Source organism: Sebastes umbrosus, chromosome 21, assembly GCF_015220745.1.
Source record: "Sebastes umbrosus isolate fSebUmb1 chromosome 21, fSebUmb1.pri, whole genome shotgun sequence".
NCBI lineage: Eukaryota > Metazoa > Chordata > Actinopteri > Perciformes > Sebastidae > Sebastes > Sebastes umbrosus.
The window spans coordinates 26911339-26934120 of NC_051289.1; the positions used below are offsets into that span (position 1 = coordinate 26911339).

Here is a 22782-nt window from a genome sequence, read left to right on the forward strand (position 1 = left end):
TTTTTATACTCTGTATTACTTACTTGTGCCGTTTTTACTAATATGTTTGCACTATAGAACTGTGATGCTGGAAACTTGAATTTCCCTCAGGATCAATAAAGTTACTATCTATCTATCTATCTATCTATCTATCTATCTATCTATCTATCTAGTTCCCATCAACAACACCACAGTGTCTTCTTAGTGAGCTATGTTTTGGGCTTCCTACATTCACTTTGACGGTAGCAATGAGCTGTGTTGTGTTTTTTTGGGGGGTAAACATATTCTTTGGTTTTGAAATGCGTTTGGTTTCTCTTGATTTATTTCCACATTTGGTCATCTAGTTTTTCTGACAGGGGTCAGGTTTTCTTTGGTTTTGTTTTTGTTTTTGACATTTTTTTTTTCAGTAGGTCAAAGTTTATTTATTCTTCAACTGGATGCCTTAAAGTATCCTGGTCTCAATGACGATATAGACTTAACATGCTTTCTGTGAGTAATAATAAATACTAAAAACACATTCTCTATATTTCTCTTTTTCTCTCTAGGCTCCTATGTTCTGCTTTGCAGCCTCTGTTGTAAAGTAGGAGTACTTTCATTAATGAAGGACATGAATTCCTTGGTTCTGTGTTATTTCTTTGATATGTTCTAATATTATGATGATCATGTGGTTGTTGATACCATATACAGGCGAGGCCTCATCCGCCTTGTCTGTTTGTTAGTGAGCCCTGACGAAGACCTCCAGGGGGCCAAACAGGTTGGCTTTTTACACTACAATAAAGGCTTTTTAATATATTCTCTTCCTTGTTGTCACTTTTTTTGATATTTTGGAGTTCCTGTTTATCCTGATTCATTTTGAGCAATTCAAATAGAAGTGATTCAAATTCAGTTTCTAGTGACATATTTCTACCATTGCCATTTGACAAATGTTAGTCCAATACTCCTGCTCCTTTTCCTCTTCTGGTGTCCACCAATAGAGAAGCAGTAGGTGGGGGGGAGGGAGAAGGGGTGGGGTAAAGGGGCGTGGAATACATCCACATCACAGATCCACATCACATGCTGATCCTGATCCTGATCCAGCTTCCCAGCATGCCATTCATCTCCGTCTGTGGACCGTCTGACCGTCTGACCGTCAGCCAGGTCGCCTTCCCCCGTCCTGTCAGCCGGTAGACTCCATGGCGGACCGGCTGGATGCTGGATGGGATCTGTGATCTGTGGATGTGTGGATGTCTCCAGTAGCGGGATGACACCGACATCAGGATAAAGGAGATAAAGGAGATACAGGAGATAAAGAAGCATCTCCTCCTCCTCGTCTTTGCTGTCTCTCTCTCTCCTCCCGGCGGAGACATGAGGAACCCGGTGGCGGATCTAGCGCTGACACTCTGGCTGCTTCTAGAGGTGAGCATCGCCTCCTGGCTTTACTGTCACATTCACTATGTAGTGTTAGAGCAGCTTGTGTGGTGTAAAGGTTTAGTGTTGGTCTGTTTACCATGTAGAGACAGTAGGTGGATCTGTTGGAGGCTGATCGGTCTGCTAGCAGGCTGCTGGGATGGAGCTCTGATGTGTTTTGTGTTGAGAGCCAGATTCAGTTAAAAAATAACACAATTCAATATTCATCCGCTTAACGCCGAGACTGCACACATCACAGAGGACAAACTGGGATATTTATACAATGTATGACATCATCTGGTAACTTCGGCATGTATATGGTCTCACCAAGAGTCACTTAATATCGTTAAAATCCTAACTTTTATATTGGTGGCACCCTGTTCAGCTACCTCCATCTCGACTGTGATGTAAAGAACAAATCCATCTGAAAAGAGGTGAATGGATGCTGGCATCATATGCATGCTGGAGAGAGGAGAGGAGGCTACAACATTCTGTGAGAGGCTACCTGGGATTGTGCCATCCTTTGTCCTTGTGCCCACTGAGCCCTAGAACTACACACTAGGTTACTAGGCCTGTAGCACACACACACACACACACACACACACACACGCACACACACACGCACACACACGCTCAGGTGTACAGTAGGCAGGAGGCTGAATCCAACTGTATATGATGATGATGATGATATCAAATGTTTCATTTCTCATTATGTTAATGTGATGTTTTACCTAACATATTTAGTGCCATGAAAGTGTTCCTCTTTTCTTCACCATGTAACACTGTGATGTCTCAAAATGAGAGTCATTTTCAGTCGTGTGAATGTTGTGGACATCATTTGGGGATTTAAAGATCATTTATGGAGAATGAGCTCTAATTTTATTTTTGACGGGGCTCTGAAAGTGTCACAATACGCTCACAATCCCCATTCTTCCTGCCAGTCCATTACAGGCTGACACTCATGTCTATTCATGTATTATTAATTCTCATCATTATTATTTGATTTCATTCAGCTGACTTGGTGAGCACTTCCATTTTGAATGTGAGGAGGCAGCCTAGAGGGACTCTGAACCTCGAGACCTTGTGTTGGTGCGGCTGTGTTCACTTTGATAAGTGCTCCTGACAATTTGTACATTTGGATTGAGACTGTTGATGTATAGTTTAATTTCCAATGAGTTCTTTTATCATCTTATGTCTGTCATGGTGGACAAGCCTCTGAGACAGTTAGACAATTAGACACTGGGAGACAACACTTCAGTGAAACCAGGATATTTAGTTGGAATTTAGCTTCAAGTGTCTCTGGGAAAAGGGATGCAGGCAGGGTCTGAAATCAGCACCAGTCACCAGCCAAATGTGAGTGAAATTAACTTTCTTCACTTCCTGCCACTGTGGCAGGCAAGTCTCTTTTTTTTATCTGCCACTTTTTAAATCTCAGCGTTAAATGAAGGAAATAACATTTTAAATCTGAAGTCATTCAATGTTCGATATATTTCACATAAAAAACATGATATACATGATAAATTACAGTGTTTTAATTACACCGTGGAGGGAGGTTAATGTACACAGTACTTTACTGTACTTTGTTATTGTCATCTATAGTGGTTATTTACATAAAAACAAACAATTCAAATGATTATGAATATTTTAATATTTGCTTTGATTAAAAAGAATCTTGGGAAGTTGTTATGAAGTTAAACAGGTCAAAATCCCCTCTCTATTATCTATTTTATATTGATATGAAAACATCTCCATCAAACAACTGGATTTATTCAAGTTTCTCGCCAAAAACTTAATTTTACCAGATTACATTTGAACACATCATGATAACGTTGTAATTTACCTTCACCCAATAGTCATTTTACTGAGCAGACTTTGAACGCCTCATAATAATAACTGAATGGCACTTCCGTTAACGTTAGTAGCTCCGTTATTTAACCAGTCAGGACTGTGCTGCTAATGGCTGCTAACAGCTGTTACGTTACTGTGTGTGTAAGAGTGCAGATTAAGTAGACAGCGAGTCGGCTCAACAGTGTAGTAACGTAGTCCGTTTATTATCCTGACCCGGAAGTGTTCACACATAGAAGGTCCGTGTAACATCCTCTAATGTAACCTCACTATAGTTCCTCTTAACAGAACACCTCCCCTTTTAAGTAAGAACACCACCCTCTTTTAACATCTTCAACTCTGCTGTAATAACATCCTCTTACAGGTATCTTAGCACTGAACTCAGACATTGACCTCTGAAACACCTTGAATGTCTATTCACATTTTTCTAACATTCCTAAACAGAAAATAGAAAACATTTATATCCAACAATTTTCCCTTTTCTTTTCCCCCACCCAGTAACTCACTTACAAGTCCATACGCACAGGTGGGCGTGACACTCGGCCTGAGCTAGTCACATATGGTGTGTTTGTCTCTTGAGTATGTGTCTCTGTGTTAACTGGCTCTGAGGGTGTGACAGGTGTATCAGGTGGTGTTGACTGCACTTCTGGATGGTTTACTGTGCGAACCTGTGTGCGGTTTCTCCTGACCTGTCCTACATCAGTGTCAATAATATAAGATCTGGGTGTTGTGGCATGTTGAACAACTGTCCCTGGTCTTTTCTCTTTTGCCAGTCATACATTTTGGCCAGCCTGCAGTGGTGGCAGAGGGCGGGCTCTGTGCCGCAGGTTGTAGTTGCGTCGTTGGTTCTCCTTTGCGCGCTTCTCTGACTTCCTGAACCCTCTGATATTCGGCCAGCGGGGATGAAGACTCGCTGGGAGCTGTGGTATGGTGGTACGTAGCTGTCTCCCCATGAGGAGTTGTGCAGGGGAGTAACCGCATTCAAGAGGTGTTGCGCGGTATGTCATCAAAGCTTTTAGCTTCTCCTCTCCTCCTTTCCACAGACTTTTAATAGTCGCCACAGCACGCTCGGCTTCTCCGTTCGCTTGTGGATACCTAGGGCTGCTGGTGACATGTGTAAAACCATACTCAGTGGCAAAGTCTTTGAATAGTTCACAGCTGTATTGCGGTCCGTTATCTGACATAACTGTCTCTGGTATACCGTGGCGGCTGAACGCCTCCTTCAGGGCTGCAATAACTGTGTTGGCAGTGGCGACGTTGAGGTGGGCTACTTCAATGTAGCGTGAAAAGTAATCCACTACTAGGAGATAAGTCTTTTTCTCCCAGAAGAATAAGTCTGTACCCACTCTTTGCCAGGGTCTAGCTTGCACCGGAGTTGTAAGCAGAGGCTCTCTGTGCTCTGCTCTGTGCTGTGAACATGTGTTGCAGTGTTCCACCAGCTGACTGATGTGTACAGACAGTCCCGGCCACCAGACGGACTGGCGGGCTCTCGCTCTGCACTTGACTATACCTTGGTGGCCGCTATGAAGGTCACGAAGAATCTCTGGCCTCATGCAGTGGGGTATCACGATTCTTTGACCTCTGAGGAGCAGCTCTCCCGCCAATGTGAGGGTTTCTCTTTCAGGCCAGTATGGCCCCACCTCTGGAGGGAGGGCGTGTTTCTCAGGCCACTCAGTCTGACAGTACTCAATGAGCTTTGCACATATGGGGTCAGCTGCCTGTTTCTCTTGGATTCCCTTTAATCTTGCCTCTGTAGCAGGAAGGCTATGGACGACAGCGTCCACAAACACTTTGACTTCTGCCTCATTGTCTTTTTCATCTTGTGTGAACATGTGTTTCACCGGGGCTCTTGATAACGTGTCCGCTGTTATCAAGCGTTTACCGGGCACATGCACTATGTCGAAGGTGAACTTCATCAGCCTCAGTCGAAACCTCAGCACTCTGGGCGGGAGCTCATCTAGTGCCTTTGTACTCAACAGTGGCACTAGAGGCTTATGATCCGTCTCTAGTTGGAACTGCAGTCCCAGCAGATAGGGTGACAGGCGCTCACATGCCCATGTAGCTGCCAAAGCCTCTTTTTCGATCTGTGCATAATGTTTTTCAGCCTCGGAGAGACCTCTGGAGATGAACACAATTGGTCTCCATGTCCCATCTGTTTGTCGTTGATTCAGGACACCCCCTAAGCCAAAGGACGAGGCATCAGCTGATACGCATGTCTCTGCTATCGGTGAGTATGGAGCTAGCACTCGTGGTGAACTCAGTTCATTTTTCAGTCTCTGAAATGACTCTTTTTGTGGCGCCTCCCAGCACCACTCATTTTTCTCACAGAGCAGATCTTTGATTGGTCGCGTGTATGATGCAAGGTGGGGTAGAAACTTGCCCAGATAGTTGGCCATCCCCATCACTCTCCTTACTCCTTCGACCCCGGTAGGTTCAGGCATCTCCATAATAGCTCTAACCTTGTCTGGATCGGGTGTCACGCCATCTGCTGTGACACGGTGACCCAAGAACATGATACTGTCTTTGGCGAACACGCATTTTTCATTTAGCGTGAGTCCCTCTTTTTCCAACCTCATCAGGACCTGGTGCAGTCTCTCGTTGTGTTGCTGCATGTCCTCTCCGTACACGACGATGTCGTCCGCATGACACACGACTCCTTCGCACCCCTCCAGCATCTGTGACATGCGACGCTGGAAATGCTCTGGGGCCAATGAGATCCCGAACGGCAGTCGGTTGAATGCGTAGCGTCCGGATGGGGTGATGAATGTTGTGAGGAGCGAGCTCTCCTCTGACAAGGGGATTTGCCAGAAGCCGGAAGTGGCATCCAGCTTCGTGAAGACTTTCGCCCCAGCCAACATGGCTAGTGTATGGTCGACTGCTGGGAGTATGTGTCTCTCTCGCCGCACCCACTTGCTCAGGTGTGTTAGATCCACACACAGCCGTATCTTTCCTGGCTGCGCCTTCGGTGCCACAACCATACCAGCGCACCATGGTGTAGGTTGGGTCACTTTGGAGATCACTCCCATGTCCTCCATGCGATTCAGTTCTGCTCTCACTTTATCACGCATGGGCAGGGGCACCCGACGTGGCGATGACAGAGCGTATGGAACCGCCCCTGGCTCCAGCTCAATCTTGTAGGGCTCCTTTAATTTCCCCAAACCGGAAAACACTGTGGGGTAACTGCGCTTTAAAATCCTCCTGATGTGCCTGCACTGTGCAGACACGCTTTATCAGGGCAAGAGCTTTTAATGCAGGAAGACCCAGTAGTGGCTTGGACAGCCCAACAACAACATAAATGTCCTGTTCTGTTGTTTTACTTTCAAAGTTCAACTTGCCTTTGAAACGTCCTTTAACGTCCAGTTTGTGATTTCCTGGTCCATACAGCACTTTTCCTGGCGGTTGCAGTGTCCCGTGACTTTTGATGGAGTAGGTGCTGCTTGGGATTGCTGTAACAGTGGCTCCATTATCCAGTTTAAAAACAGTATTTTCCCTGTTCAGCTGCAACCGTTCCATCCACTCCTCCTCCTCATCAGAGCACATTTCTCCCAGGAAAGCAAAATCCTCCTCATTGCTCCCTGTCTGTGCGTCTGTGATGTCGTGGACGCCGCCGCTTGACCTGCATTTCTTTGCAAAGTGTCCTTTTTTATGACACTTCCTACACTCAGCATCATGAGCAGGGCAGTCTTTCCAGAAATGCTTTTTCATTTGTCCACACCTGCTGCATCCTGATGACGGTGTGTCAGTTTTTTCTTTCGCCGTCCTTGGTACCTTATTGTACTTTTTGTGTACAGCCTCAACATGTCCCGTCGTCTGCTCTGTCCCACGCAGCACAGGCTGTTGCTTTTTCACCGCTGCACTCTGCCTCACTCTCGTCATGGCCTTTCCCAATGTCAAATCAGCGTCTAGCTGTAAGCTTTCCGACAGCTTAGCATCTCTTATGCCGACAACAATTTGGTCCCTGATTAACTGGTCTCTCAGAGCCCCGAACTCACAGTGTTCCGCCAGTGTATGTACAGCCGTTATAAAAGATTCCACGCTCTCACCCGGCTCTTGACTCCTCCGGTTGAAGCGTGCTCTTTCAAAGATGACGTTCCGCTTGCTCACACAATGCGCCGTAAAAGCCCGCGTAACAGCATCGTATGACTTTTTCTGCTCCTCTGTGAGCGGCAGCACATTTAAGATATCTTCTGCGTCGTCTCCAGCAGCATACATAAAAGCATTCACTTGGAATTCCTGTGATTTTTTTGTCCAATTCAGTTGCTATTCTGTAGCGTTCATAGCGCTTCATCCATCTCGGCCATTCGTTAGCATTGGTAAAGTCAAACTTGCCTGGCGGCGCTAACTGCTGCACCGTGGCGCTTCCGTCCACTCTCGGTGGCAACACCGCACCTCCGTCCATTTTCTGTCGGTTTTCAGGTTTAGTTTTTCTTTACTTCTTCTCTGCTTTTCCGTGTTTCTTCTGACACCATGTTACGTTACTGTGTGTGTAAGAGTGCAGATTAAGTAGACAGCGAGTCGGCTCAACGGTGTAGTAACGTAGTCCGTTTATTATCCTGACCCGGAAGTGTTCACACATAGAAGGTCCGTGTAACATCCTCTAATGTAACCTCACTATAGTTCCACTTAACAGAACAACAGCTAACGTTACTAACTCTCCTCCTGTTGATTACAGCACAAGTCTGTTGTTCACAGTGTCACATTATTATCAGGGAAAGAATAGGGTGCGCCCCTTCAGGTTCAGTAGCCAGATGTTGTTGAGCGCTTTTTTTCTCTCCGCCTAGTCTCCGGTCAAACATATTGAAACAGGATACGGCGTGCGTACGCGTCATTGTGCAGCGTAACTGTTGGAAAGCATCAATAAGAGGAATCGATAGTCACGGAGACATGGTGTGGGTGTGTCCTGATGATTTCACCCGCCACTGCCAACAGTGGCGGGTGCTAGTTTCAGACCCTGGTCGTAGATATGAGAGTCAACGACAGCCATACAGGATTATGTATGTAGTTAAAAAGAGAGCTGATGCTCTAATGCATGAACCCACTTAAAGGTACCCTGTGTAATCTTGTAAACAGTCGGTATTACAAACCAAAATGTACATGGGGTAGAGTTAGTGTGAAAACATTTTGTACCAGTTGGCAATATTTTTTATAGTTTAACAATATTCTCAACTTTATTCAATGTGTATCCTAATTTGGGGGAAAGACACTAATGTCTCTAAACAGCCATCTAGAATATTTTTGCATCAATACATTTTAACCTTTAAACCTCGTACGATTGAATTACTTTGATGAAGATACAGAAGTGCATTCATATGACTTAGCAATAAGATGTTCAGTGCTGAGTGGAAACATGCTAACATTACCTAGGAGAAGAGGCACCAGACACATAAAGGCTTTTACAGTTCAGAAACTTAGTTCAGTGTGATGCATGGAGTTAAAAGAAATCTGACATGCTCAGGGTGTGACTGCATTACCTTCCAGAGACTTCCCACAGTACGTTGGTGCTTAGCAATGCATCTTGTTGGATGGGATCTACTTTTTGTTTGAGTTGTCTTCCTCCTAGCCTCCATCATACAGCATGAATCAGTGCTGTAATAACGTCCTGACAGCAGTATTAAAGCGAAGGTGTGTGGCTTGTTTCTTCATTTTATTATGCCTCCGCAACAGCTGTGGCCGGGAGGCATTATGTTTTCGGGTTGTCCATCCGTCCTTCCGTCCGTCCCACTCTCGTGAACGAATTATGATAATTTCATATAAATGTCTAATAGGATGAAATGATGAAGTGATGACATTTTGGACAGACATAGATGTAAACTGCAGCGGAGGCGTACAACTGTGAGGTGGTAATTCTAGTTTTCTATAAATCAAAGTCCTTGGGTCTCATTTATAACCATTACGGATGCACCGATTGTGAAATTCTTGACCGATACCGATACCAATGTTTTAAATAACAATTTGGCTGATATACTACTGTATACCAATGTCTGTTTGTTTGGGTTATTTATTCCCTTTCTTTCAGTCATTCAGCATTTCAATACACTGCCTCTGAATGAGCACAAATTCCACATCAACAACCTTTAATATAACCTTGAAATATATACAGTACATATACTTAAATAACTGTTTCAAAAGTCACACCAACTTCATCGTCATCGTCTTTTTTTGACTTGACCTTTTATTTTTAAATGTGCGAAAATTTTCAACGAAAAAAATGGACTTGGTGTGCAGAGGCACACCGGTGACTCCCAGTGTTCTTCTGATGGGGCGGCCTGATGGTTTGCTTCCTCAGGTTGTCTACCCTGAGAACGAGCTAATCCCAAGTTTTGGCTGACGACCTCTGGGCCCGTTTCATCCGGCTCTACGTGCTGAGTCTCTACGTGCTATACCTGCTGACTTCGTCATCGAGTTCTGTGTGGTGATGATCACTGATCTTCATCTTCCCAGGGCCCTGTGGCCCCACTGAGAGGGGGGGGGTCAAGACTCATCCCAGCCCAGCGGGCACATCAGGTCTGCTGTCGTCTGCCAAGAGAAGAAGTAAACAGCATATCCACCATCACCTCTGGAGATTTGGCCTTAAGTGGTGTTCTGACCGACACGCCCAGACAACCCTGATGAGCTCCACTACACTTCCTGTTTACATCCACCAACGCATCTGGAATTATAGTTCCAAAACTTACCTCATTCATTACCTCACAAATAGAAGGAAGACAAAGAATAAGGAGGGCAGTTGTCTTGATTTTGTCTGAGGACTTTGACAACCTACAGTAAGAAACATCCAGTTGATTCAGTAGGTAGCTGAATCCTATTGTAATTCCTTCTCTCTGATGTTCCTGACTTCTTAATATACAACCTGTACTAGCTCCACCAATTAGCCTCTGCGCCGTCTGTCCCGTCCTGGTTCATCAGCTTCTTTTTGGCTGGACCGCAGAGGGCCAGTGCTACAAACGCAAAAGTCTGTCACTGAGTGATGAAGCTACAGGATTGGTCGGCCACACGTCACTACAGCGGTATGAACCCAAAATAAACCGACTGTGCTGTGATTTAATTGCAATAAACAGATCAAAATGATGCCGAAATAACTACATCATGATGCTGATTTGTAAAAAGACTGACTTCATGCTTTGTCAGGTCTGTCAGCAAGACGACAAGAAAACAACTTTTAAAATGCTTGTTTTCTGAATGGAGTTTGGATCGATCAGTGCCAGGCTATGCAGCTGCTCCATTAACACTCCATCTAGGAATGAATACGGCAGCAACAACGTCAGTGATGACAGCAGGAGAATCCCAACGCTGATAAACTTTAGTGAAGTATGTATATATTGTTACACACCACTTATATGATGAATGCTTTTGATACACATGCTTTAATAAAAAACTGAAATACTTTTAACCTTGCATACTGTATGTCATGCTAATACCTTTTTACCTTGCATAAAATGTATAATATACTGACTAGTAAATGTTACTATTTACTATTACTGAATGTACTGAACTACATTTGCTTCATTATTAGTTGTCTTTCAATCAAACATTAAGATATAAATGGAAAAACTGTTCACAAAACATAATAGACATGACCACTGACTATTGGTGGAACAATTTAACCACAAATTCACATACTGACCGTATACGGTCCAGACGGATACTGGGTTTGGACCGAGTCTTGTTATGCTTTAGTTTAGCCCTGTTTCACTTACACAACAAAGAGAAGCTGTGATCTTGACTTGACCTGTTCAGGCCACCGTATCCCTCCTCCAGGTAGAGCGGGCTGGTTGTGTGCAGTCGTCTAGTTAATGAACAGTCCATTTCCGTGCGTTTCTGTGCCTATAATTAGAATATGATTGTATTATCACTCAGCGATATGATCAAGGTTTGTTCTCTGCTGTTTGTCGCTTCTCTTCTATATACAATAGAGGCTTTGAAATTGAATAACAACAAATAGCCTACATGGTGATGTTCTAATGATTGAAATGATTTTCTTGTGTCATAAAGAAAGAAATGCTACAGCAGCCTCACACATTGTGTGATGCTTGCAACATCTTCCTCTGGTAGGTTCACTTTGACAAGCAGGAGTGTGAAATAAAAACCAACCTGACTGTTGAATCATCTCTCCATCTCTCCATCTCTCCATCTCTCTTGAATCCCAAGAGAACTGCATTTAAATCTGAAATCTGTTTTTTGTTACAGAAGTAAGAAAACCGTATTCAAATTTACATCAACATTTTTAATAATGCAAACTTCCTTAACAATATGTTGTATGGCTCACTCTGTTGGTGCATTTTTAAAGAGTGATGTAATATTATTGTTTATTTAATATTTCTGTTTTAATATCATTTAACGAACACCATTTCAAACAATCTCCAGACTGTTTCAGGTTGAGCGTCACCATCTTTTAGTTTGTAATGTTCAAATTTTGCAATGACTGTCCGTGGTCGGTTATCGTTGGTCTTTGGTCCCAGTCGGAGTACGCGGTGGAAAGTGATGTTTTTGGCGGTCTCTGTGGGTCTCTGTGGGTCTCTGTGGGTCTCTGTGGGTAGTGTGAGTTCTTTTGAGATCAATTCCTCGACTGATATTTCCGGGTCTTCTGTGGTTTGCTGGGTTTGCCGTTGAAAACTACGTCGTCCCTCATAGTGTGTGTTTGTAAATCCAGAATTGGCAGCGGCAGTAGCTCAGTCCATAGGGACTCGGCCTGGGTCGCCGGTTCAAGTCCCTGCATGGACCAAGTACTGAGTGTGAACTGGTTGCTGGAGAGATGCCAATTTGCCTCTTGGACACTGCCGAGGTGCCCTTGAGCAAGGCACCAGCCCCCCAACTGCTCGGAGCCCCTTTCATCTCACTCTGACATCTCTCTCATTAACGCATGTTGAGGTCCTGTTTGTGCCTGTGTGTGTATTTCGGGCCTGTGTGTACTGTGTAAAATAACATAGTGATCGGGGATCAATAAAGTGCCTTTCTTCTTCTTCTGCTTTCGTGAGTGTGAGTATTTGGTCCTGACTCAATTCCAAGCTGTGGCGGAGTGCCTGGAATTCCATTTGTAGCGTTCCGATGAGTGAAAGTCTGGCGTCGAATCCGGTAAGTTTATTTTCGATGGACATTAGAATGTCGCTGGTCGTGGTCGTGGTTTAGGAGATGTGGATGGAGGTGTAGCTGAACTGGAGAGAGCATCCTTTATCTGATGATCTTTTACTGTTTAGAGTGGTGGCTGGTCTTTTTCCCTCTTATCCGTGTTGTCTTTATTCATGATGCAGAATCTGTTCAAATACTCCTCGATGTCATTTTCAAGATGTTCCAGGAGGTCGATTAATGGTTTAGTCCGGGTTATGAGTGAAAAGGGAACGGAAAAGTGAAGGACAAAAGAAGGTTTTTGTGTCCGAAGGGAAATGTTTGTTTCTCTCAGTGTAGCAGCCGGGAGCCGCCATGTTGGATCTCGCACCGTCTCGTGAGAGTTTCCTTCACAGTGGCATCACAGCCTCTCACGGTCTCCCTGCAGCTCAACGTCACCATCTTGACAAACTAAGGCCAGTTGAGTGGCGAGCTGTGAGAATGTCAGAATCAAACCTCCAGCGTCAGTGAAAGCAGAGCTGTTTGGGTTGACCTGCCGTCGTTCCGCCCCCCCCCAAGCTGACAGCTGATGGTTTTTCTATTTTGCCATGAACAATGTGTCTCCATTTCTGCACCTCTTCATTAAAACGAATGACAATGCTTTGTATTTCTGGTATTGGCTGGTGTATGCTGCTCTCTGCTGGACAATACCGATACACCTCTTTGTCTTCCCTGTTGTGATCTGATTTGAATGTGGCATGGGAAATCACATTACCCTCTAAGTGGGTATATATCCAGTTTTTAAAGCTACAGTTATCACAGGTATAAAAAGCATAACATGTGTATTGTATTTCACTTTCTTCTTTCTTTCTTTCTTTGAGTTGTTTTCATTTAGGCACTTTGAATCTTCCATATATGTGACCAGGCTGCTTGGTCTTTATTCCGAGTGTTGTGTCTCTAACAGTAGAGAAGCAGTAATAACTGCCCATTAATACATCCAGGCAGAGCAGTAGATTAACAGAGGTACTTCTTGTACATGCTTCCTCTCCAGCTTTGTTTCCTCTTCACTGCTGGCTCCACTTCAGGCCAAACACACACTTGACAATCACATGATGCTTGTTGGCCTGTTGCTGCTTGCTTATGGCGGAGGCATCTGTGAGGTCAGCGGAGATCAATGAGACCGGGTGGAGGGGGATTTTGCGGATGGATGGCAAATGGGAAGAAAGGATGAAAGGAGTGAAATATAAAGGAGTAGAACAGATAAAACAGAATCAAGCAAAAGAGGAAATTTTGAAGGCAAATATGAAAATACATGTTTTTTTTTTAAGGCTGATATTGATGTGTCAATATATTCAAAATCTTTTTGGGGCCATTTTCAAAGCAAGATATTTCCTGATGATTCAGAATCACAGATATTTAGAGGTCATTCTGGGCAGTGTGAAACACCATTTGGATCATAATGAGAGACTAAACTGCCTTGAAATCCAAGAGAATAAGAAAACATGATCATGCTTTGTGAGCAATATGATCAAAATGTCATCAGATAGATGTTGTAGCACACTGCCAGCTAGAGAGATTTAGGAAGTTATGGCAGTGGAGTTTGAATACCCGGCACTGGAGCAAAGCAGTGTTCAGTAATGTCTGACTTCTTTATTGACCCGTCTACTTTCACAATCTCACCTCCAGCATCCAACACAGCCTGATCAGCTCCAGCATCCAACACAGCCTGATCAGCACACGCTGCTGAATCATTTCAACTATTCATCACCCCCCACCCCCCCATCTGAGCTGCTTTTAAAGCAGGAAAACTCATTCTCTGGTTACATAACGCTCATTTTTTGTCCCACCAGAACACAGAGGGACATTTTCTCTGAGCTCTAATTAGAGAAGGACAATGAATAGAGCTGGACGGTCGGTGACACCGCTGGCAGAGTGTCGACAGGATAACAACCAGGACAAAACTAATAGAATACAATAGAATGCTTTTATTGACACTGCACACATTGTACAACGGGATTTGTTGTACCGTTTTTATGAGCTATAAAACGGTATTTTCAAAATTCCTCAAATGCATGCACGTTCCCACAACACACACACACACACACACATACACGCACTCGCCATAGTAATACAAAGAGAGTAAAAATGTAGTTGCATTACAACAAAGTCAAGAATTGTGAAATCAAAGCTTTGTTATTGTAGCTATTGCGTGTATTTCTATATTACTAACATCATTTTGATATTATATACATAAATATATACACTGATCAGCCATAACATTCAGACCACTGACAGGTGAAGTGAATAACATGGATTATCTGGTTACCATGGCACCTGGCAGTGGGGGGGATATATTAGACAGCTAGTGAACATTTTGAACTTTGAACTTTGTGTTGGAAGCAGAAATAATGGGCCAGCGTAAGGATGTGAGGGACTTTGACAACAAGGGCCAAATAGTGCTGTCTAGACGACTGGGTCAGAGCATCTCCAGAACTGCAGCTCTTATGGGATGTTCCCGGTCTGCAGTGGTCAGGACCTACCAGAAGTGGTCCAAGGAAGGAGAACCGGTGAACAGGCGACAGGGTCAGACCAGAGGCTCATTGATGCACGTGGGGAGTGAAGGCTGGCCCGTGTTGTCTGATCCAATAGAAGAGCTACTGGAGCTCAAACTGCTGAACAAGTTAATGCTGGTTCTGATAGAAAGGTGTCAGAACACACATGAGGAGCAGTTTGTTGCGTATGGGGACCGGTCAGGGTGCCCACGCTGACCCGTGTCCACCGCCAAAAGCGCCTACAATGGGCACGTGAGCATCAGAACTGGACCACGGAGCGATGGAAGAAGGTGGCCCGGTCTGATGAATCACGTTTTCTTTTACATCATGTTGATGGCAACGAGTTGGAGGTGTTGACTCGGCCTCCAAATTCTCCAGATCCCGATCCGATGGAGCATCTGTGGGATATGCTGGACGAACAAGTCCGATCCACGGAGGCCCCAACTCGCAACTTCCAGGACTTAAAGGGTCTGCTACTGACGGCTTGGTGCCAGATACCACAGCAGACCTTCAGAGGTCTAGTGGAGTCCATGCCTCCATGGGCCAATCTAATAGTTTGAATTTTCTTCATGTCATAAACATGTCAACAAACTTCCTGTTATTAGAACATACTGTATGTTAGCTCAGCATAACATTTCAATTAAAGTCCATGTTAAATTGCATGAAATGTCAGTTTCATTGAGTCTTATTCACAGTTTGTGTCTCTGTTTATGTGACCGTGCGTGATTTTGAGAGGTCGTAAAGGTCATAAAACCTATTATTAGATTAGATTATGTATCTTCATATTGTTTCTCCAGTTCTGTACAGCAAGCTTCACTTCTCTTCAGATGATTAGTTAAACATAGCATATTAATGAATGTACATTTTAATGGCAGAATTAGTTTAGTCCTGATTCTCTGAGTCTTTGTGAAGAACCAGATATCAGGGCCTTTGACCTGCTCAGCTGGTCAGGATGGGTTCTACATCCTGTTGTTGTTTGTCCTCTGTGAGCTCCACCAGGCTGCGTGTTCATTCAGCGTCTCACCACTTAGTGCCCTTGAGAGAGTTTCTGTTTCAAGAATTACAGAATAACTTCATTATTTTTTTCATCTTTGGGTATTCTTTGTCTTTCGGTCGTCACGCTACAGTGAATATGAATTTCATAAATACCTTTTTTTTTCTGTGAAATAAGCATCTGATATGTCATATATCAATTTAATAACCATATCCAAAAACTGCATATTTTCATTTGCATTCTAGTTCAACTTGTTATCTTTGAGAAGATGTCTGGACTTTAATGGAAGGTGATGATGTGCGTGCTGCCTGCCATCCCAGGCAAGGCATGTCCCTGCAGTGGATTCACTTATTTTTGCACGCTCTCTTCTCTCCACCTCCGACTGGCTCCTTACTCTCCTCTATCACCTTCTTTCTCTCTTTCCTCTCAACACCCTCAGCCTATCCTGTACTGCTTCTTTGCTTCTTTGCAGAATGATAACAGTGAAAATCCTCTATACGCCGCTACAAAGCAGGCTGCATTTTCACAGAGATCATTTCAAAGAGCGTTCATTTAAAGGCGCTCTCCAGCCGGCCAGCGTTGTGCATTCTCAACTGAAGCCAGTAATGGAAAAAGTAAGCTTCACTTAGGATGCAGGGGGATCCTCACTGAGTATACTGCTCTCTGCATGTCATTGTAGAATTTGATCAAATTAGAAAAATAATAACTATCTTAATCGGTCTCTCTTTTACAGTGTGTAGAAGCCAAAAAGTACTGCTGGTATCTTGAAGGCGGATACCCCATCTACTTCATGTAAGTACCACAATGTTCCACTCCTACTACACCATTTGGCTGCGCAGCTCAAAACGTGAAGAAGAACTTAGACACAATTCATCCAACAGGTTTAGGATGAAAGTGGACCAAGTGCACCACACCACCTCTGATCTGCTAAAATAAGATAAACCATGTCAGTCTGTGAGGGAGCTGGAAAGTATCTCCCTCATTAAGGTGAAAAAACCCAAGTCAAGTCCATTTTATTTGTATTGCCCAAAATCACAAATCACAAATTTGCCTCGGGGTGCTTTACAATCTGTACAGGATACGACGGCCTCTGTCCTCTACAGTATGACCCTCTCATTGGATGAGGAAAAACTTAACCAAAAAAAAAACCTTTTAACATGGAGAAAAATGTTATAAACCTCAGGAAGAGCAACAGAGGAGAAAACCCCCACTTCCAGGATGGACAGACGTGCAATAGATGTCGTGTGTACAGAATAACAACATGATGAAAATACAACATAGACCTCCTCCACGCCAACCAGATAGAGCCAGAGCAACACAACCTCCTCTCCACGCCAACCAGATAGAGCCAGAGCAACACAACCTCCTCTCCACACATGCACATTGACTGTGTAAACAGACTAAGGGCCCTATCTTACACCAGGCGAAAAGCGGCACACAGCGCACTGCGACGGTCCTAGCTAGTTTCATAACCATGCAGTTGTCTTTTTCACGCCCAGTGCCCACGTTGCGCGAGTAGCTAATGTACATCTGGGGCATGTTTGTCTTAAAATGAGGTGTGGTCAGACGCATTGTTGGCGCACATATACAGTAAATATATATATCTATATATAGATATATATAGATATATATATATATATCTATATATATATTTATTATTATTATTATTATTATATTAAGGCTTAAAGTTATGCGTGGCCGCTCTGAGTGACAGGTGGGTGCCGTCACAGCCGCTAGCTGTCTGCTAGATGTCACCTCAGCTAATTCTAGTCACTGAACTTAACCTCTTGGCCGTTTTTATGATGTTGGTGCCTTTTGGAAAAAATTTTAGATTTTTTTTTAGACATAATATGACATACTATTTATGTTGTGCGGTTAATTGTACGCCCGGCATCCTGCTGGCCAATGTGCGGGGGGTTGGATGATGGGGCTGCCGCTGGATGACCTCCAGGCCCACATCACTTTCCAACGGGATATCAGGAACCGTAATGTCCGTGAAACTTCCTGGAATACGGGACAACGCCAATCAACCGACTCTTTTCTATATACCTGAACAGAGGACTCTGAGAAAGAAGGAGGTGTGTGCTTTATGGTGAATAACGTTAACGTTAATGCACACATTGAAGGAGCTGACAGTATTTTGAGGCTAACTGTGTTATTGCTGACCCGTACGCCTCGCTGTGTGCTTCCTGTTGCAGATGTCGCTCCTATGAGGACTGCTGTGGGACTCGCTGTTGTGTGAGAGCCCTGTCCATCCAGAGACTATGGTACTTCTGGTGAGTTACAGTTTGGGCTGTGTTCTCTCTTACAAAGTCAAATGCCCAACTAAAGGCCACATATAATCATATGATATCTGCATGTCTATATATAGAGAGTATATAATTCTCTCCATGCTTAAACTGTTAGCTCGGTCTGTAACGGGACAATAGATGGGTTTCTGATCAATGTCATTGTATGTGTGGGCAATGCAGGAAATGTGTGCAGAAATCACAAAAGCAATGTGTGTTAAATGATCAACCCCCCAGTAGGAAACCCTCCCAGTTAGCTGAGGGTGCGTGCATAATTAACTCCAATATTAGCATCTGGCTGTCTGGTCAGAGCCCTGCTCTTTAATATGGTGGAGGATGGTTTTGCACTGAAACTGCAGAAAGACAGACTGTTTCTAGGTAAGACATCTCACACAGTTACTGTCTGTTCATTTAATATTGCTAACATGTGTCAGGCTCTGAGGAGTTTCCTTTCATGATCCTGTTTGGCTATAAAACAATATTAAATCCGGTATTGACATAGATCCTTACGAGTGAAGCTTTCCCTGTTTGTAATGCGGTATAAACTTAACACACCTGGCAGGGTCTGGTATATTTTGATGGTCAACACTAGGGGTTTTCATACATGCTGACATTATATATAATCTAATATCCAGAATGAAGGGGTCTCTGTGCTTAAAGGTCTGCAGCAGGCAAACAGCAGGAATTTCATTCCTACTAATATTCTAATTTTCTTCTGCGTCCGTGTTATTACTTCTGCTTCTATACTGTAGCTGCTGTTTTGTGTCATGTCAACTCACTAAATGAATAACTTCACTGTGGTAGTTATTATAGGCGGTGAAACTAAACCTTCACCAGCCACTGTTGATTAATAAATTATAAGAGAAAATGCAGCTCTTGTGATTTAATTTTAAATGTGCTAGCAATATAAAAATAAGTTTTCTCAGCCCTACAATTATTGAAAAGTAACTCTTCACAAGTCAAGGTCATCTGAGGAGACAATGTTCTCTTTTGCTTCTCTATGTGTGACTTTGTTGTGACCTGTCATGTTGGTACCTCTGTGTTGGCTTGCTGTGTTGCAGATGATACTTACAAATCATTGAAATGATCATTAGACACCAACAAATGGAGAGTCTTTGTGCTCCCGCTGGACAGGCGTGGGTGTGTTGATGATGTCTGGTTGGTGAAAGGTCTGAGATATCCTCTGTTTTTTCACTCAGGGTGCTGCTGATGATGGGAGTATTGTTCTGCTGCGGTGCTGGCTTCTTTGTCCGCAGAAGGATGTATCCGTCCCCTCTGAGAGACGAGACAGCCTTCAATGTCTCCTTCACCAGACACCCTGCCACATCACCAGGTACAGTACAGTGAGATTCAGACAAATAGGTGGCAAACACAATGCCTAACTAAGAATCCAATTTCACATGGTAACTGTTACGGGAGTTTAGTCAGCTGGACTATGGCCATGTTCAATATATATTAATATAATATTTCTCATAATTCTAGGGTAGGTATATTGATGAAAAAAACACAATTAATAATGTGCAGTACGTTTATGTTTCGGATAAACCTGATAATGTGACACTGTGAACAACAGATCTGTGTTGAAATCAACAGGAGGAGAGTTAGTAACGATAGCTGTTAGCAGCCGTTAGCAGCACAGTCCTGACTGGTTAAATAACGGAGCTACTAACGTTAACGGAGGTGCCATTCAGTTATTATTATGAGGCGTTCAAAGTCTGCTCACGAAAAAGGACTATTGGGTGAAGGTAAATTACAACGTTATCATGATGTGTTCAAATGTAATCTTGTAAAATTACGTTTTTGGTGAGAAACTTGAATAAATCCAGTTGTTGGATGGAGATGTTTTCACATCAATATATAAAAGATATTAGAGAATTATGGCCTGTTTAACTTCATAACAACTTACCAAGATTTATTTTAATCAAAGAAAATATTAAAATATTCATAATCATTTGAATTGTGTGTTTTCATGCAAATAACCACTATAAATGACAATAACAAAGAACAGTACAGTACTGTGTACATTAACCTCCCTCCACAGTGTAATTCCAACACTGTAATTTATCATGTATATAATGTTTTTATGTAAAATATATCGAACATTGAATGACTTCAGATCTAAAATGTTATTCCTTCATTTAGCGCTGAGATTTCAAAAGTGGTAGATAAAAAAAATACTTGCCTGCCACAGTGACAGGAAGTGAAAAAAGTGAAATTTCAGACCCTGTGTGCATCAATAATAAAATCCTTTCTGACAAATCTGTTCTGCAGTAATTGGATTGCATTATCATAATTGACTTCGGACAATGGCAATTCTGCAACAACAGAAGCGGCTGCACAGGAGATATGACCTCAGATCTGTTTTTCTCAGGTTGGGATTTGTGCACAGCCATCTCATACTGTCCCAAAAGTACTTCCACTGGCTGATATCCCCTGCATATTCATCACTTACAAGTACTTTCCTAAGCACAGTGTAATGTGTTCCTTGTACTCCATCTGTGTTCCTCCCTCCACTTCCCCCGTCTATCCTGTCCAAACATTCCTCTTTAATCAATAGTTGTTCCATCAACTCCTCGAGTACGTCAGGATCACTCTGTGATTTACGTTACTTAGTACTTTTGTTACATTGGAGCGGATTGAAGATCTCTTTTTTTTTTCTAACGCGGTTGCTTTCAGTCATGGTTCTTCTTTTCTGTCTTCGTGTTTGTCATGCAAACTATTTCTCCACTTTTCCTGTGTTAATTCCTTCATTTCTTTCATTTCCTCGGTTTCGGCACCAACTTTTGCAAGGTATCTTTTTGTTTCAAAGAAGACAGAAACAGGAGTGCTCTTTATCGTCAAGAGAAGAACAGTTACCCAAACTAGCTGGGTGCTGTTTTTTAACATGCTGCGTTGCTGTTGAATGAAATGATGAACCATGAGTTGTGTATGAAAGATGACAGTGTATGAAGCCATAAACCACATAGTCTCTGTCTCTCCTCTTCTTTCCAGTTTCCCAGCAGCCGGGGAGTATGCAGGGCTTCGGGGTCAACGGGATGACGGGTGGCGACCCAGGTGTTACCATGACACACCCGGCATACCCGGCACAGCCTGGCTCTGCCCATATGATGATGGGCTCCTTCCCTCCGCCTCCGTCCTACTGCAACCATCCGCCTCCGTCATACGAACAAATATTTCATAACAGCAACAAGAAGTAACATCTGCAAGGAACAAATGAGGTGGAACTTGACAAGGAAAAAAGGAAGGAAGGAAGGAAGGAAGGAGGCAGTGAGAGTTCAGATGAAGATGAGGAAGAGGAAAGAGCTGCCAATTGTTTGCAACTTAGCTGTTTGTGAATGTAAGACTTGGAAGACACACAATCTCTTGTCCCTGTGGAAAAGACCAAAAGAGGCACAATAACCAGAATCTAGATGCACGGACACACACTCACTCATTCACGCACACACACACACACACACACGCACACGCACGCAGACACACACACACACACACACACACACACACACACACACACACACACACACTGATGATTTATTGACTTATGTGGATCTATATGTGTACAGTGATTGTTCCAGCCTTGTTGAACTGAAGACAAGCAAAGATGCACCCATTCAGGTTTTGGATTCACCCACTGTCACCTTCTCTCCTCCTTCATCCTCCCAATGCAACTACAGTTATAACTGTACATAATGGAAGAGGAAATTACAAACTCATATTGTATTAAAATGCTGGATACTGTACGTTTTAATGGACAGTGAACAAAGTGAAACGTATTATTACAAAAAGACATTTTGACATCTCTTTACAAACCATTCTTAACAATTTCAAGGATGACACTGGCTTATTTTCCATCCAGCCTTTTACTGCAAGATGGGCTCTTTACTAAATGATGAGTTCTTGATACATTTTTTATGACAGTATGTGTGGTCCAGTTATGTAATGACAATGAGCCGCTCCAGCTCCAGCAGTCACTGGCTCATTCTCCTGTTAGCAGCAATGAAGGCTTTAGTTCACCACAAGATGAATCAGACAAGGGCAGAGTGACGCTGAGATGGAAAAGTGGCTGATGCACGTATGCCACTCTAGGTCTAGTGTCATATGCAGAGTATTAGTGCTATGTCACTTTGATGATTGGTATGCTGCTGCTGTACGACTGGTACAGTTGTGTTCCATCACACCCCACTGGCATATACGGAGTCTGCCACTGACCTGTGCCTCTCTTTATGCTATTGGCCATTATACTTTATACTGGAAGATAATCACTCCTTGAAGGCAGCTGTCACTGATGTGATCAACACTCTACTTTTCTGGCAGCTAACCCAGTGAGGCTATCCGTAGCTACATATTAGTCCTGTACAGCTAGCAGCATAACGAGTGTAGCCTCGCAGCATTTCCCTGTCACATACCAGTGGCGGCAGAGGCTTCCCGCTCTCTGACCAGCCCGCTGGCTGTACAAGCTAGTTGGCCGTGAGGCGCTGGGGCGAAACGCCTCTGTGCAACCCTGCACCCTGAAAAAATCCACCATACCTGCAACCGGAGCTCTTGTTGTCAATGGTTGTAGCCACGACGCCTCAACACATTGCCAGATATCCGGAAGTGAAGGTGAGACGAAAGCCACCTGAGCTGGACGAGCCGGGCCATAAAAGCCGTGGCGGAGGCGGCTCACGGGCTCGGGAGGGAGTGGGGGTGCAGACAAGCT

At 43.6% G+C, this 22782-nt stretch overlaps 1 protein-coding gene across 3 annotated transcripts; it reads left to right on the top strand.

Annotated features, from left to right (window-relative positions):
* The first annotated feature begins 1012 nt into the window (after nt 1-1012).
* On the top strand, nt 1013-21565 carry vopp1 (VOPP1 WW domain binding protein). Of its 3 annotated transcripts, none has more exons than XM_037756584.1 (5): nt 1013-1374; nt 16529-16587; nt 17994-18071; nt 19283-19416; nt 21075-21565. In XM_037756584.1, the coding sequence occupies exons 1-5, from the start codon at nt 1324-1326 to the stop codon at nt 21278-21280; spliced, it is 528 nt and encodes a 175-aa protein (XP_037612512.1). In that variant the 5' UTR covers nt 1013-1323; the 3' UTR covers nt 21281-21565. The 3 variants fall into 3 exon arrangements, with proteins under 3 accessions (XP_037612512.1, XP_037612513.1, XP_037612514.1); XM_037756585.1 differs by having other exon boundaries at nt 17994-18062; XM_037756586.1 differs by lacking the exon at nt 17994-18071.
* Nucleotides 21566-22782: the final 1217 nt, after the last annotated feature.

Bases quoted from the DNA above. Each gene is read 5' to 3' on its own strand.
- vopp1 (XM_037756584.1), top strand. From the start codon at position 1,324: ATGAGGAACCCGGTGGCGGATCTAGCGCTGACACTCTGGCTGCTTCTA. The intron at 1,375-16,528 runs GTGAGCATCGCC...TCTCTTTTACAG, and splicing joins CACTCTGGCTGCTTCTAGAG to TGTGTAGAAGCCAAAAAGTA. The intron at 18,072-19,282 runs GTGAGTTACAGT...TTTTTCACTCAG, and splicing joins CAGAGACTATGGTACTTCTG to GGTGCTGCTGATGATGGGAG.